Here is a 17,958-nt window from a genome sequence, read left to right on the forward strand (position 1 = left end):
TCCACATTGATGCCCTGGGCTTGAAGTGTTCCGAGGCGGAAGATGAGGCACTCTTCCTCCAACCGTCGTGTTGCTATGGTCTGGCGATGGAGGAGTCCAAGGACCTGCATGTCCTTGGTGGAGGGGAGGGGGAGTTGAAGTGTTGAGCCATGGGGTGGTTGGGTTGGTTGGTCTGGGTGTCCCAGAGGTGTTCTCTGAAACGTTCCGCAAGTAAGCGGCCTGTCTCCCAATATAGAGGAGGCCACATCGGGTGCAGCGGATGCAATAATTGATGTGTGTGGAGGTGCAGGTGAATTTGTGGCGGAGCCCTTCATCAGGAAGTATCCCTTGGGGCCTTGGAGGAAAGTAAGGGGAGAGGTGTGGGCGCAAGCTTTGCATTTCTTGCGGTTGCAGGGGAAGGTGCCGGGAGTGGAGGTTGGGTTGATGGGGGATGTGGACCTGACGAGGGAGTCACGGAGGAAGTGGTCTTTTCGGTGGGGGGAGGGGAAATGAGGAGACTGGTGAAATCCACATTAACCCCGTGTGGTTGGAGGGTCACCTGGCGGAAAATGAGGCGTTCTTCCTCCAGGCGTAAGGTGATAAGGGTATGGCAATGGAGGAGGCCCAGGACTTGCATATCCTTAGGGGAGTGGGAGGGGGAATTGAAGTGTTCGGCTAGGGGCGGTGGGATGGGTTGGTGCGGCTGTCCCAGAGAGGTTCTCTAAAGCACATTGCAAGTAGGCTTCCTGGTCTCCTCAGTGTAGAGGAGATCACATCAGAAGCAACAGATGCAGTAAGTGACATGTGTGGAAGTTCAGATAAAACTCTGATGGATGTGGAAGGCTCCTTTGGAGTCTTGGATGGAGTTGAAGCGTGAGGTGTGGGTGCAGGTTTTGCAATTCCTGCAGTGGCAGGGGATGGTGCCAGGAGGGGAGGGTGGGTTGATGGGGTGCTTGGACCTGACAAAAGAGTCGCAGAGGGAGTGGTCTTTACAGAAAGCGGAAAGGGAAGGGGAGGGAGATATATCTCTGGTGGTGGGTTCTGTTTATAGGTGGCAGAAAGGACGGAGAATGATGCGATGTATACGGAGATTGGTGGGGTGGAAAGTGATTTATCATTTGGCTATTGTCCTCCATTTCCTGCAGGATCCCAACACAATCACGGTCATCTCCTTCTTCTTCTGCAGGCACCGGTAATAGTGAGGCTGGGTTGACTGAGCCCACACAAATTATGTGCATATTAGAGGCTTTTAGGACTGCTGTTCAACAGGCCCACTGGGCAGCATTTACCTGGGATACTCTGTTCATGGAGAGCAAAGCGTGTACACCATGTGGGCAGGTAACTATCAATTTGTGATCCAACACCAGACTCACAGTAACTTCCACTGCCATGCACATAATTTACACCGCTCTCAAGCAGCTCCCCCATCTGAGGGCTACACTCTCCAATTTTCCAGGGTACTATCCAACAGTTCTCAGGCTGTCCTCATGTTCCTGGGACAGGACCACTATCATATAGCCCTCCTTCTCATGGACAAACAAGGTAAAGTGTTTCCCGTTATTGGCGATTCCTAATTCTGGTGCAGAACAAAATGCTTTCTTTCGGTCCTGAAAGGCTTCTTCCTGTTCCCTTGTCAGTACAATCTGTTCTTTTGAGTTCCAATTCCCTTTCAAGATGTCTGTCAAAGGCTGGGCTATTTGGGTATATAAATCAACCCAGCTTTGATTAAAGTTACAGACCTCAGGAAGTCCTCAGTTCTCCGATCGTAGTGGGCTGTTTGGTAGCCTGAATGACTGCAGTGTGGCTTTGGGTGATTTCCCTTTCCAGTGGGAGATTTTCTGTCCTAGATAGACAACATCTTCCAGGGTGATCAGAGCCTTCTTAATACTGGCCTTATGACCATTTTATTGTAGGTGGTTTAGAGGGGTATTAAGGTCTATTTCAGATGGGATGGTCTTTTAGTTCTTCCCTTTGTAGTGTTCTGATGGACCATGTTACCTGTCTGTCATTGAAATGTAAAGAGGAATTTAGCTGGGTATCCATCCTGAGCAGCGGCTGGGCTACAGGTCGTACCCGTATAAAGGTTACTAACTTGTGGGGACTGAATTGTAGGTGTATGAGTTTGGTCGTTTTATTTTCAACCCAGTCAGCTCCTGCTCCATAAGCTGTCCGCACTGTCCCGTCCGTGGGAATCTGGTCTCATACCTCTGGGATAGGCATGTCAATTCTGCTCCTGTGTCCAAAAGACAGTCAATGTTCAGGTCACCCACCAGGACATATGGTCCGTCTCCCTTCTGCTGGCATAAAACCAGTGGGAGCGTAGAGGAACACAGGGCAGCCTCTTTCAGTTTTGTCAACTTTAGCAGCTCCTGCTGCTGCTGGAAGGTTAGGTTTTTAAATTGTTCCGGGAGATTGGTGTTATTCCCAGCTTCTGGGGTCCCCTCTTTCTCATTTCTTATTCGGCGATTTCTTCCTTTTCCTTTTTCACAGCACCCTCTGGCCCAATGACCTTCCTTCCCATCGAAGTGACACTTGTCTGGGCGTTTGTCTTGGGTTTTCATGGGGGTTACTGCAGGTCTGTTTCATTTGTTCTATCTGTCAGGCTTGCAGTTTGGCGCCCATATCTCTGTCGAGCTGGTGGGCTCGGTCCACTGATTCATAATAATTAGCCCCCCTCTGATCCCAGTCCGGTTTGGTGATCTTTAACATTTTTGTGAGCGCAGGTTTAAGTTTCAGCCAAAAAGGAACCATAATCACAACCTTAAAAATCCCTGTTATCCTGCACATTTGGGACTCCTGCATACTTTTTTCACATTGTCCTAAACACTTCCTCATATTCTGTGACTTCTGTGGGTTTTTGACAGCAAGCTGTGACTTTTGTCCAATTGGTCTTACGTGAACTATACCCTTGGAACGAATGTTTTATTGCTGTCAGCCAGCTTGTAGTTCCCTCTGAAACTCTCCAAGAGGACCTTTGACTGCCTCATGGAGGAGGCATCCTCCTCTTTTGGTTATAATAACGTTCAGAATCTGTACCCCGTCCCCAGGGATGGAGCATATATATTCCCTTTAATTAGTCCAGGCTTTCCCATGTCTTCATTGGCCCCTTATTTGGCTGAGGCATTTCTTTAGACAATCTGGGCATACTCACAGGGGTCACAGGTCCATGCACAGTGTGCATTTCAGTCTGTAGTAGCGGAATATCCACCTCAATGACATCCTCTAGTCTCTGCCTAACCATTTTCTCAATCGTTACTTCCCTGGTTTTAAGGAGTTATATAAATGGTACCGGGAACATACAGTCTTCGTGGCTTTCACTGGTAGAGACCCTCTGTTTTCCAAGAGCAATAGCTTTGTTTTTCTGAATCACTTCCTGGATGTCTCGGGGGTGGGGAGAGTCGGGTTCAAATTCTTTGTGGAGTTGGGAATTGGGGAAGAAATTGACAGGACTGTTATCGCATTCTTCCGTTTCTTGTTCTCTTTCTCAAGCTCCTGATTTTTAAGGTGAGTTGTTTCCTGTTTGGATCTATCTTGCTTCAGCTGTTCGTACATTGCTTTTAATTGCTCTTTAAGCCGGATTATTTCATGGTCATGGGCTGATCGGGATATGACTTCATTTCTCTAGTGAATTTGTCCTATTAATGCAATTTAATTCTATCCTTATTTTTCTTTTCGGTGGTTTTCCCCCAGACCTGTCTCATATCATCGAGGGACAACAGTCCTTGGGCCATATTATACCTCTGCCTATTTTGGTTAGGGTCTTCCCTAACGAGAACTGAAACTCAAGGTCGTTCTGTAACTGCCACAGTATTTCTTCCTCAGTTATGCCAGGCGGAGCTCGGCACGGTGGCACAGTGGTTAGCACTGCTGCCTCACAGCACCAGAGACCCGGGTTCAATTCCCGACTCAGGCGACTGACTGTATGGAGTTTGCACATTCTCCCCGTGTCTGCGTGGGTTTCCTCCGGGTGCTCCGGTTTCCTCCCACATTCCAAAGATGTGCAGGTTAGGTGAATTGGCCATGCTAAATTGCCCGTAGTGTTAGGTAAAGGGGTAAATGTAAGGTATTGGGTGGGTTGCGCTTCGGCGGGTCGGTGTGGTCTTGTTGGGCTGAATGGCCTGTTTCCACACTGCAAGTAATCTAATCTAATCTAATCTAACCTCTGGACGTTGTAGGAAGTTTCCTGCGGTCACTCATGACCACCATAGTTCACACGTCGTAGATAATTTACAAATAACACAACACCAGATTATAGTCCAACAGGTTTAATTGGAAGCACACTAGCTTTCGGAGCGATGAAATCTCCAAATCATAGATAATTTCCTGGCGTGGATAATTTCCTGCCATAGACTATGTCAGCCGATCTGAGATCTAGTCGCCGGGGATTCAAAATAAAACAGCCAACTCACAAAAGGTTCAGGATGGCATTCAGGGACTAAATCACAACTCTAAGAAGGAAGCTTCTTACGCTTGAAGAACTGTCAGTGACCAGTCGGTTTAGGTGATGTCCCCAATAATCCTGCCGACTATACCAGATTGTAGGACTGTGTTCAAATAATGACCGAATCAGTGAGTGGTGAAAATAGCCTCTTTTATTCAGCAATCACAGCACAAGTTCGAGGCGGCAATAGAACCCCGAAATACAGTTCTTACAAGAGCCCCTTTATACACAGTTCTTACATATATTAAAATTCTATTACTGTAGTGTTACATTTGGGGCTTCTGTCTTGGGAGACAGGAGATGAGTTAAAACATGTAAGTTCTGGCTGCTACTTCTGATGGGATTAAGAGTGTCTGTCTGGTCGGCTTGCATAATTACGAGGTGTTAGTCCTTTTGTCATTTAAGTTAGTAATTGTTAGTAAAATACTAAGCCAACATGCTCTAAATAAATTAGAAATTGTACCTGTTCGTCCTAAAGAATAAAGGTCTCCTTCCTATGGAAAGATGTGAAACTTGAAAGGGTTCAGAAAAGAATTACAAGGATGTTGCCAGGGTTGGAGGATTTGAGCTATAGGGAGAGGCTGAACAGGCTGGGGCTGTTTTCCCTGGAGCGTCAGAGGCTGAGGGGTGACCTTATAGAGCTTTACAAAATTATGAGGGGCATAGATAGGATAAATTGACAAAGTCTTTTCCCTGGGGTCGAGGAGTCCAGAACTAGAGGTCATAAGTTTAGAGTGAGAGGGGCAAGGTATAAAAGAGACCTAAGGGGCAACTTTTTCACGCAGAGGGTGGTACATGTATGGAATGAGCTGCCAGAGGAAGGAGGCTAGTACAATTGCAACATTTAAAAGGCACATGAATAGGAAGGATTTGGAGGGATATAGGCCGGGTGCTGGCAGGTGGGACGAGATTGGGTTGGATATCTGGTTGGCATGGACGAGTTTGATCGAAGGGTCTGTTTCCATGCTGTATATCTCTATGACTGTATGAGTCTATGAAACTGAATACTGCAGCTGGGTTGTGAGATTTATTTAGGATAGGAATGAATTTCATTCATTCATGCAATTTCATGGAAGCTCTATTTTGTCAGTTAGATTCTTAAAGGGATAATGGCCCAGTTAAAACATACTTAACAGGTACTTACTAATTAGGGAATCTATAACCAGGTCTAGGAGATGGTTGATAAGGGCTAATTAATATTATAATATTTCGTGGAGTCATGATGGCGGGAATGGTATTGTTCTGTATGCTGTATTTATTTTATAAACACTGCTCGTAGCAATGGCTGATAAGGTGTGAAAATGGTTTGAAAGGGTTGTTTTTAAATATGGACAGTAAAATATACTACACAGTGTGGTTTTATGAATGAATGAATGAAACTGTGTTAAAGTAAATAACGCATTAGTAAAGGATTATGAATGAATGAACGGGAACCCAGTATTAATGAATATAGTGAGCTGGTGAGTGAGTTAATAAAGGTAGCCTATAACACAATATCTCACAAGACCAACAAGTTTCAGGCAGACCAAAGAGCATCTTTTAGTGAGTTGATGGTCCTCCACGTGCAGCCAATGTTTGTCTCGGTGTGAGTCCCAGGGAACAGACTGTAGAGCACAACAGACCTTAGATCAGGGAGCTGCTCAGGATGAACTTCGACAAAAACCATTGCATCTTTCTCCAGACTTCCTTTGCAAAGGCACATTCCAGGAGGAGATGTGTGACAGTCTCTACCATCTTGCAACCACATGAAGGGCAGTGTGCAGTACCGCAGACAGACCAGGCATACAAGAGGGATCTCACAGGTAGTGCCCTCACCACCAGCCAGGCAATGCCTTGTTTGCTGGAAAGTTCTGGTGATGAGGCATTCTGACAATGGACTTTGACAGTCTGCTGAAGGAATCATGTGACAGAATGTACCCTCTCCTTTCCAGCAGGTTTTAAGGACTCTACGTGCTGACCACTTCCTGTTGTCAAAGGTGTTTTTCTTTGCAAATTTCTCCATGAAGGGCAGGTGATACAGTACAGTCCAACTATTTGGATTGTTCCACAGCAATAAAGTGAAAGATGACTCAGGTGACTGCAACGGCGCAGGCTCAGGGAACGAGCCAGACCAGTGCCACATACAACAATAGAGAGAGTACCTCACACCTGATGACCAGGTATTCACCCAAAATGGAGAGGGACCAGTTTCTGCCTCACCTTGGTGGTGCACTCCTCCCAATGTTTTGCACATGCCCTAGCCTCTTCGAATAATATTCCCAGCACCTTCAGGTAATCTGTCCTGATGGTGAAGGGGATAAAGGATCAAGTGCCTCAGTTCCGAAAGAACATAGCCTTGCTCTTGCCTTGCTTTAAATTGGCTCCCACATTAGTTCAAACTGATCGCTGACACTGACGAGTCTGTGCACTGACAGCAGATCCGAGCAGAAAATGACAGCATCATCCATGTACAGGGAGGATGTGGCCAACAGGCCTCCACTGCCTGGAATAGTCTCAGGCTCACATCCTTCCTGATGGACCCCTATACACCACATAAACAAGGCAGGAGAGAGTGGGCAGCGCTGTTTGATTCCAGATCTGATCAGGAAGCTCTCTGATTCTCACCCATTGATTGCAACTGCACTAATGATGGTGGTGTAAAGCAAGAAGAACCAGTTACAAATTCCCTCCCCAAAACCTATTCTAGAGCGTGTATCCCACGTAGGTGTGGAATATCCTGTCAAAGGCCTTTTCCTAATCCTGATGAGGCAGGTGTCCACTCCACTGTCCTGCATCATATCACTGAGGAGTGCGAGGATCTCAGAGATTGTTCTGCCCAGTACAAAACAGGTTTGTTGGGGTGAATCATTGATCCCAGTTTAGATCTTACCTGGTTTGTGATGACCTTAGACAGTAGTCTGCATTCAGCAGTGAAATTGGTCGCCAATTTCTAATTTCCTCCATCTCCCACTTCTGCTTCTAAATGAGGGTGATGATATCTTTGTTCATTGATTTGCATATGTTCCCTGACCGAGCAGGACTTGGCTAATCAAGGCTTACAGAGCTGAATGCAACTCAGCCGGTAAGCCATCGCTTTGCAGAGTTTTATTCATTTCTTAAGGTTTCGAGGGCCACGGTTAGCTCATCCAGTGATGATGGCTAGTCCAGCCTCTCCCACATGCCATCACTGAAGACCTCCGTGAGGACAGGAATGGCTGGGAGGCTGCACTGTTTGTTTGCTTCATATCATAGAGAGTGGCATAAAAAGATTTAAATACGCAACCCTGACCAGCTGAAGGGTGACATCAGCAATCCATAATGGTCCAATTCATGAACTGGGTTCATGTTCCTGAGCACACAGTGTGCTCGCTGCAGCATTATAATGATAGTTGCAGATATGCCCTGAAGTGCAGCACTAAAGTGCAGAAGCATCTTCCCAGTGAATCAGAGATATGCCATGGGAGTTCTTAGAGACTGGCATGTTTCAGATGCCAATGCCTGTAGATGAATGAAGCAGGTGGCCAGTGGCCATGAATTGTGCTGGTCTGGAAAATGAAGTTTGTTTGGAGCCAATGGTGACCAGGAGGTGCCAGGTAACTGCTCTGACTTCCATGTAGAATGACATCTAATTTGTTTGACTACCCAATCTACTCAACCTCTTGTCATAAGATGACCCTCCATGCATGGTATTGGCTTATTGCAAACCTTCTCTGAGCTGCCTCCAGTTTAAAAGAGGACCAAAGCTGTTCACAGAATTCCAGCTATTGCCTTACAAAGTTTTAGCAAGGCTTTCCACTTTTTATATTAATTTTTTGAAGTAAAAGTCAACATTCCATTTACCTTCCCTATTACCTGCTAAACTTTGATATTAGTTTTTGTGATTTATGCTTGAGGATCCCCAAATCCCTCTGTGCTGCAGCTTTCTGCAGTCTTATTCATTTACGTCATTTCCAGTTCCTCTATTCTTTCCGCCAAAGTGCATAATCTCTCAGAATTTCCCACATTATATTCCATCAACCAAGTTTATGCCAACTCACTCAACCGATACATAGGCCTTCTGCAGACTCTGTTTCATTCTCAACACTCATAAAGTCATAGATAGAGTCATATAGTCCTGGAGACAGGCCCTTCAGCCCAAACTGGTCCATGCCATCCACACTAATCCCATTTCCCTGCACTTGGCCCATATCCTTATAAACCTTTCCTGTCCATGTATTTGTCCAAATGCCTCTAAATGTTGTTAATGTACCTGCCTCAACCACTTCTACTGGCAGTTCATTCCGTATGCACATCACCCCCTGTGTAAACAAGTTGCCCCTCAGGTTTCCTTTTATTCTTTTCCCTCTAACCTTAAACTGATGCCCCATAGACCTTGATTTCCTTGCAATCTTGTCCAATGCATCACATCAGTTGTATGACTCTTTGATCTTTTGATAAATCTCTTTGATCTCTTTGATAAATTCTGTGTCCTATGATCCTGCCCCACTAGCTACCTGACAAAAGAGCAGCACTCCGAAAGCTTTCAAATAAACCTGTTGAACTATAACCTGAGGTTGTGTGATTTTTAACTTTGTCCACTCTAGATCAAGCCAGCACCTCCACATCATATATCCTTTATAATAAACCCAAGCATTTCCTCAATGACAGATGGTAAGCAAACTGACCTATAGTTACCCATTTGTTTTATTCTCCTTCCCTTTTTGAATAAGAGTATGGCAGTTTTCAAAACATCTGTGACTTTTTCAGAATCCAGATTCACCGTCACCTCCATACTGCTACTATTAGAAGGCCTATAGACTACCCCCAATAGTCACAGGATCATTGAATCCTTACAGTGTGGAAACAGGTTATTTGACCCAACAAGTCCACACTGACCCTCCGAAGAGTAACCCACCCAGACCCAACTTCCTACATTTCCTACTCTACATTTCCCCTAACTAATGCACCTAGTCTGCACATTCCTGAACTTTATGGGCAATTTAGCATTGCCAGTTCATCTCACCTGCACATCTTTGAATTGTGAAGTTAGAGCACCCAGAGGAAACCCACCACAGACACAGGGAGAATGTGCAAACTCTACACAGACTATCGCCTGAGTATCTGGCAGTGTGAGGTAGCAGTGCTAACCACAGAGCCACAGCAGTGTCTCCTTCCTCTTGTTTTTTTTAATCTCCATTATATTGATTCTTTATCTCCTGATCCAAGATCATTTCTTGCTATCAAACTTATTTAATCTTGTATTAACAAAATTTTCCCCACTTTCCTTCCTGTCTGTCTTTTTGAAAGATTACATTTCCTGTATACTTAGTTCCCACTTTGATCTCTTTGTAACTCTGTCTTTACATAATGACTATAGGATCAAAACTATTAACTTGTATTTGTGCCATTAATTAATTTTATTCTGAGTACTGTCTGTGTTTAAGTAAACAGCCATTACCCATGCTTTCACCCCTTGGCCCTATTTGTGTGTTTGTACACTGTCCCTTCCAGTTCCACTCCAGAGTTTCATTAACTAAATCAATGCCTTGCTATAGCACCATCATTTTGCTTTATAAGCCTATATATCCACTATCCAGAAACGCTACACCTTCTAATTAGCATAAAGCCCTCAGTACAGTTCTACTTCCTCAATTCACCACGTGACTAGTCCTAGAGCAGTTCTGGTGAAGCCTGTCCCACCCGTACAGCTCGTCTCTACCCCAGTACTTGTTCCAGTCCATTGTAAACTGAAGCCCATTGCATTCACACCAATCTTTGAGCCATTAATTTAGCTTCTTGATTTTATTTAACCTGAGCCAATTTTCCTGAAACCAGTAGTAACCCAGAGATTATTCCTTGGAGGTTCTGCTTTATAATTTTGCTCCTAACTGTTCAAAATCTTTGAGCAGAACCTCATTTTCAGTCCTACCTACATCTTTGGCACCAATGCGGATGATGTCAACTGATTCCTCCCCTCTCAACCCTCCTCAAGCTCCACTCCAGCCTGGATATAATGTCCTCAATTGTTATACTGACCTCACATTCAGATCTGTAGAAGTCTATCCTTTAATGTTACTCTTACCTGTCATAGCTACATTCCTATTTCCTCCGTCCTCTCTTTGAATGACTTCCTGCACAATGGTGTCATAGTCTGTTCACTCATCCTCCCTACAATCCAAAGTTTTGTCTATGTCACTTGCTAAAACCTTATAATTGTCAGACAAAAGAAATCTCACATTTCAAAAAGGAAAACATTACTAAGTCCGTAATGTTCACATGAGTAACGGAACTTTTTTATTTCTTCCAGTACGATATAAGTAAAGTTAGAACAAAATGATTTTGTTTCTTGTTAAATATGCAAAGATGTCCTAAGAACACTAACATTGTCCTTAGTAAAAGTTAGAGTTATACCTGTAGCTTTGTTTTCAAACATAACTGAATCATTGAATCACAAATGTACATGAAATACTTGACTGTTTCATTCACAATGGCCTTGGAAATGTTTCCTCTTTATTCAGTTTCCTTTTCGAAAGTTGTACTTGAATTTGCTTCCCCAACCTTTTTAAAAAGTGAAATCTAGATCATAAAAATTGGTCTGCAAAATAATTTTTGCCTTTGGTTTTTTGTGGGCGGCATGGTGGCACAGTGGTTAGCACTGCTGCCTTGCAGCGCCAGAGATCCGCGTTCAATTCCCGCCTCAGGCGACTCTCTGTGTGGAGTTTGTACATTCTCCCCATGTCTGTGTGGGTTTCCTCCGCGTGCTCCGGTTTCCTCCCACAATCCAAAAATGTGCAGGTCAGGTGAATTGGCCATGCTAAATTGCCCGTAGTGTTAGGTGAAGGGGTAAATGTAGGAGAATGGGTCTGGGTGGATTACGCTTCGGCGGGTCGGTGTGGACTTGTTGGGCCGAAGGGCCCGTTTCCACACTGTAGGGAATCTAATCTACCTTAAATCTATGTCTTCTGGTAACCAAGCATCCTGCCTCTGGAAACAGTTCCTCCTTCTTCACTTATTCAAAATTCTTTAGACTTTTGAACACACCTATTAAATCTCTCTTTGACCTTCACTGCTCCAGAGAGAGCAATCCCAGTTTCTCCCACCTCTCAAGAAATAGACATTCCTCATCCAGATGCCGCAAATTCTTGGGAAAATTATTGACTTCATGGATGCAATGCAGCACTGAAACTAAAATGGAGCCATATGCTGTGAGGATCATCATCCAGTTGTGAAACTGGTGGGGAGCATATTCGAGGCTGGGAGAAATATCCAGATTGCAGCCTTTGCCACCAAGTTCAGTGTGAAACATTAAGCCTGAGAAATGAAAATAATATATTAAAAAGCTTTCACACAGCTATCCAAAAGAGGACATAAAGGGGAATATATTAAAAAGTAGTTGACAACTTTCTTGGCAGAAGGAACAAGTATGGTTCTGTGTCAAAAGATAGAAAGCAGCAATTGTCAGATTCCCAGAGCCATCGAGTTGCCATATTGTTGAGTGACAGAAACGATGCATGTCGATATGTGGATGTTCAAGTAAACATGTTTCACATCAAGCTAAATCAAAACTGACTTCACTCCATGAGATATAAAACAATCCTTTAGCCTCCTCCTTAATATCTACATTAACAGGTGGAGTGATCATTTTGTCTGCTTGATGGTATTTGGTAAAGACACAATATCCTGTATAAAAAGGATATTTTGATTTGATTTTGATTTCATTGTCACGCGTATGTAAGTCATCATCATCAGTGGTCCCTCGCAGACAAGGATTACTCTCTGCGACTCTCAGGGTGAGTCCATAAGTGGCAGTTTCGACTAATGCAGCTACTGCAGGCTCTGTTACACTTGGGGTAAATGGTGGTTAGAGAACGGGGTGGGTGGGGCATTGGTATGGCAGTGTGCGCTTTTCACTGTTACTGTACAAAAGTACAGGAGTACAGTGAAAAGTGTATAATGTCACCACACAAGACTCCATCTTAGGTACAGGTACTCAGGTGCAGAATCTTAAGAACAAGGTAAAAAGAAAGAATAAAGTTAAAAGTTAAACATTGCAGTAATTATAGCATAAAACAAACAACATAAGATTAGAAGTTACACATTGCAGAACATCTTAGTTTTAAGTAAAAAATAAAGAATAAAGCTTAACGTACAAACATTGCAGTCTTTCTTATGTGCCTAGCCACGGTGAGATTGCACTTCGAGGAATCACCTCAGGACTAGAAGTCCACACTGGGTTGAGTCACCCCCACATACTACTGAAAGATCATAATGCTAGGCTGAGAGACTGCCCTGCTGGGCCACTGAGAGATCACCACATCGGGCAAGAGACCACTGTGACAGGCTAAAAGACTGCCACACCAGGCTGAAAGTCTGCCACACCAAAGCAGCCTAAAGTTGACCTTGCCAAACTGGGAGGATGCCACACCAAGTCAGGAGGCTGCCATGCCAGACTTCAGAGGTGGGTTGGTGGTGAAGAGAAGTGAATACAGAATTCTGGTGATTACTTCACAGAACTTGATTGGGATTCAATTCTTGAAAGGATGCAGACAAACCTGATCAATGACCGGCCATTGGTATATGATAAGAAACAATTTTGGTAAAATTCAGTTCCCAACGTTCATGTCTAGATTATTTAGGAATAGCCTCCACTGCTTGAACCACCCATGCATTGAAGCAATGGATAGCCATTCCAAGGCCAGTTTGAAAATTTCATAAGTTAGTCAGCACCAGGTTACAGACCAACAGGTTTATTTAAAATCACAAGCTTTCAGAGCACTACTCCTTCGTCAAGTGAAAGCAATGAATAATTCAGCTTTGCTGTCAAACCACTGTTTGACCTAATCTCACTAGTTTTCTGATGGTGCACATGAAGTTAACATGATCTGTAAAACATACAACAGAAATGTGACAGTAAAAAATCATTGTGATAATAAATTTGTACGATGTAAGCTTTTTTAAATAAGATACAGATAGCTATAGTACTAAGCTCAAAAATTACATTTTTCATTAAATGTAGTTGAGTTCTTGACACAGTGGATTTGTTTCCATTGTAAGATCTGTGCTATTGTCAAGAAGCAATACATTTTTTTTCTCTTCAAACTAAGCAACCAACTGAAACTTGTCAAAAGACTGAACATCTTTCATTCATTGTGCAGTACTCACTATGCTATGACTATATGGAATGGTAGGATTATGGTGACTTATTACTAAATGCTGCATGCTTTGCCAAATTAACATTAAACATAATATTCTTGAAATTGAGGCAATTACTTAGAGATCTATAGTTACAGATTGACCTAACTTACCTCGAAGCTATGCATAGACAAAAAGTACCCTCGAAATAAAAACAGCAATTTTAAGGACTGCAGTTGTTGTTTTAGTAATTATTATGAGAAGCAAATGCAAATTTGACAGATCTTTGTAAATTAAGGGTTTTTTTTATGATGGACTGACATGATTAATTAAGTATTCACATCTTTATTTGCTTTATGGGTTGTTTTAATTAAACATATGCATTCTTGTCAAATTGCTTTGGTGGGATCCATGTGTTCCGAGCTGATCTCATGTCTTCTACAACATTCTGTGCCATAGTTCGAGAGGAAAAAAGAGATGCCGTGGTATTGTACCCGTTGCCCCTTCTGAAAGAAAGATTCATAGATTCAGAGATTCAGAGATCAATTGGTTTTATATTAAATCTAGAATTAAATGTACCACTAAAAATCCTATTTAAAATATTGTGTTTAGCCCATGTTCTTACATGTAAAATGCTTACACCTTATCAAAACTCCTGGTTACCTCCAGGAGTATCAACTCAATATCATTCAAATTTGTCAAACATGACCTTCCCTTAATAAATCCATACTGGATCACAGATTAATCCACTTCTCTCCAAGTTCAATCCCTCAGAATTCTTTCTAACAAGTTTCTTACCACAGAGATTAGATCAGAGTCATGATGACAATTTATGAGTAAATTACATCTTCTCATTCTTTAACAAAAATCAGGTAGTACTTTTTCTGAAGTTATTGCACCATAAGTGACAAATCAGTCATTTTTAATGTGTAAGTGTTTCTGGACTTTATTTCCTCCTGTTTCCTCTAACCCTACAAAGGCTACAATGCTAGACATCACTTCTGTGTTTCACCCAACTGGGCATTGACCATGTGGAAATTCAAGTTATCTTTGGCAGGTTCATTTCCAAGGTGGTATCACATGCTAAGCAATTCCTAATTTTATATATCTGCGCAGTAATGTTAGGAATACTTGAATGGTGCTAAGGAGAATGGTGTTAAAACTCAGGCTAATGATGTTTTATTTATCCTCAACACAAAAATCATCATTACAGTTACAGCAACTCACTCAGATACAATAAAGTTCAGACTTGGGAATTTTCTAGGTCCAAGTTCTGTGTCACACCCACATGAAATTAATCATTGGAAAGCCTGCTTCTGAACCCTTATAGAAAGTGCATTACTGTCCAGTGCAATTTTACATGCCTTTCAGGTAATCTTTGTGACAGCTAGCCCAATCTACTTGTGTAAAGGACCAATGTTTAAGTTATATTTTCATGGGATCAGGGTGATACCCTGATGGTGCTGACATGGGATCAGGTGGGCCAGTGGGCTGAGGAGTGGCAGATGGAGTTTAATTTAGATAAATGCGAGGTGCTACATTTTATACAGTTACACACTTAATGGTAAGGTCCTAGGGAGTATTGCTGAGCAAAAAGACCTTGGAGTGCAGGTTCATAGCTTCTTGAAAGTGGAGTCGCAGGTAGATAGGATAGTGAAGATGGCATTTGGTATGCTTTGCTTTATTGGTCAGAGTATTGAGTACACGAGTTGGGAGGTCATGTTGAGGCGGTACAGGACATTGGTTAGGCCACTGTTGGAATATTGCATGTAATTCTGGTCTCCTTCCTATCGGAAAGATGTTGTGAAACTTGAAAGGGTTCAGAAATGATTTACAAGGATGTTGCCAGGGTTGGAGGATTTGAGCTAAAGGGAGAGGTTGAATAGGCTAGGGCTGTTTTCCCTGGAGCGTCGGAGGCTGAGGGGTGACCTTATAGAGCTTTACAAAAATACGAGGGGCATGGATAAGATAAACAGACAAAGTCTTTTCCATGGAGTAGGGGAGTCCACAACTAGAGGGCATAAGTTTAGAGTGAGAGGGGAAAGATATAAAAGAGACCTAAGAGGCAACTTTTTCATGCAGAGGCTGGTACGAGTATGGAATGAGCTGCCAGAGGAAGTGGTGGAGGCTGGTACAATTGCAACATTTAAAAGGCATTTGGATGGTTATATGAATAGGAAGGGTTTGGAGGGATATGGGCCAGGTGCTGGCAAGTGGGACTAGATTGGATTGGGATATCTGGTCGGCATGGACGGGTTGGACCGAAGGGTCTGTTTCCATGCTGTACATCTCTATGACTCACAAGAGGAAACATCCTTCCATGTTCACCTTATCAAGACCATTCAGGATCTTATATACTTCAGTCAAATCACCCCAACTCTTCTTAACTTCAGTGGATACAAACCCAGTGTGTCCAAACCTTCCTTGTAAGACAACCCACTCATTCCAAGTGTTAATCTAGTAAACCACTGAATTGCCTCCAATTCATTTACATCCTTCCTTAAATAAGGAGACCAAAACTGCACACAGTATTTAAGATGCAATCTGACCAATGCCTGAGGCATAACATCCTTACTTTTGTGTTAAATTCCTCTCTTAATAAAGGAAAGCATTCCTTTAGTATTCCTGATTATGTACTGAATCTGCACGCTACTATTTTGTGTCAGAATTCAGACGACACTAGTTTATAGTCAACAGGTTTATTTGAAATCACAAGCTTTCTCAGTGTTGCCCCTTCATCGGGTGAGATGAGACAGAAGCACACAGGTACAGCATTTATTGGCATACAGATCAATGAGCAGAGAAATCAAAAGATCATGCAAATGGTGTGAGAGGAGTTTGACAGGCCAAATAATAGGTCACTTTAGGTGATCAGGAGTGTCAGATGGTGTGAGTAAAGTATTGACTGCTGAATAATGAGCAAAGGGATAACCTATAATCCGATTAAATGAGGCAGAGAGATAAAAAATGAAAAATAAGATGGTGCTGCACAGGACCTCTGACCAACACACAACACCAGAAACATCAACAACATTTTCTTCCTTTGGACTCATGGCGAAGAATCACTGAAATGGCTAAATAGTGATATCATTAAGTTTCATAACCACTATCAGATTTACCATGGGCTACTCTTCAGAATTAATTTCATTCTTGAATGCATGCATCTCCATCAAGGGCAGGCACCTCAGTACATCACTCTACTGCAAGTTCACAAATAACCTCACAACGCTGCATTTTCTAGCTTCTACCCTAAACATGCTGAAGAAGCCATCCCAGTCAGGGAACACTTCAGCAGTCAAAGACATTCAACCTCCGATTTTCAGGTAAGTGTCCTCCAAAGTGACCTTCAAGATACACAACAATGCAGGATCGCTGAGATAGCCAAGTTCCATCCCATGAAGATGACCTCTGCATACACAGGATCTGGTCACATGAGGAGGTGCGTGACAGATACCTAAAGATTTTGAAAGCTGTCCTCATAAGTACAGGATACAATGCTGAACTCATTGATCACCTGTTTCGATGTGAAAAACCACAAACAACCTCCTCAGAACGGCACTGTAACTCAGTGGTTAGCACTGCTGACTCACAGCACCAGGGACTTGAGTTCGGTTCCAACTTTGGGCGACTATCTGTGTAGAGTTAACACATTCTCCCCATAGCGTGGGTTTCCTCCCACTATCCAAAAATGTGTAGGTTAGGTGAACTGGCCATGCTAAATTGCCCACAGTGTTCAGGGATGTGTAGGTTAGGTGCATTAGTCAGGGGTAAATGTAGAGTAATAGGGTAGGAAATGGGTTTGAGTGGGTTACATTTCGGAAGGTCGGTGTGGACTTGTTGGGCCGAAAGCCTGTTAACACAGGATTCTATATCTAAGACAGACACAGGATTCAACCAGTAGAGTATCCTTCATTGTCCAGTACTTCCTCAGAGTAGAGAGACTAACTCAAGTTCTTCACAGCCTTCAATATGTCATAGATGACAATGAACATCTTGCCAAGATTACCCCACACCTCCACTTCTCACCTTGGAACAACCACCAAACTTTATACAGACCATTGTGCGCAGCAAACTACCCAGCCTTCAGGATAACATCAACCACAACACCACAGAACCCTGCCATAGCAACCCCTGCAAGACGTGACATCACGTATGGGAGCACCACTCACTATGTACATGGCAGATACTTTTGTGACTTGGCCAATGTTGTCTACCTCATAAGCTGCAGGCAAGGATGCCCCAATGCATGGCATATTGGTGAGACCATGCAGACGTTACGATAGGGGAGACGCAATGGACTGAATGGTCTAATTTCTGCTCCTATGTCTTATGGTTTCTTCTGGTCTTATGGACTCCACTCATCACGTTCTTCCAATCAGACAAATCCACATTTATATATATTCTCTGTTTTCTGTCAGCCTGTCATGGACCTTCAATTCATCATCATA

At 43.1% G+C, this 17,958-nt stretch overlaps 1 protein-coding gene across 1 annotated transcript in view; it reads right to left on the reverse strand.

Moving 5' to 3' along the window:
• Nucleotides 1-13,880: 13,880 nt before the first annotated feature.
• LOC122551043 (claudin-10-like) overlaps nt 13,881-17,958 on the reverse strand; it is a 37,063-nt gene continuing 32,985 nt past the window's right edge. The window contains exon 5 of the mRNA XM_043692686.1: nt 13,881-14,016. Coding sequence (XP_043548621.1) covers nt 13,881-14,016 — 136 coding nt within the window. The remainder of the gene's footprint in view (nt 14,017-17,958) is intronic.

This window comes from Chiloscyllium plagiosum, chromosome 6 (assembly GCF_004010195.1).
Source record: "Chiloscyllium plagiosum isolate BGI_BamShark_2017 chromosome 6, ASM401019v2, whole genome shotgun sequence".
NCBI lineage: Eukaryota > Metazoa > Chordata > Chondrichthyes > Orectolobiformes > Hemiscylliidae > Chiloscyllium > Chiloscyllium plagiosum.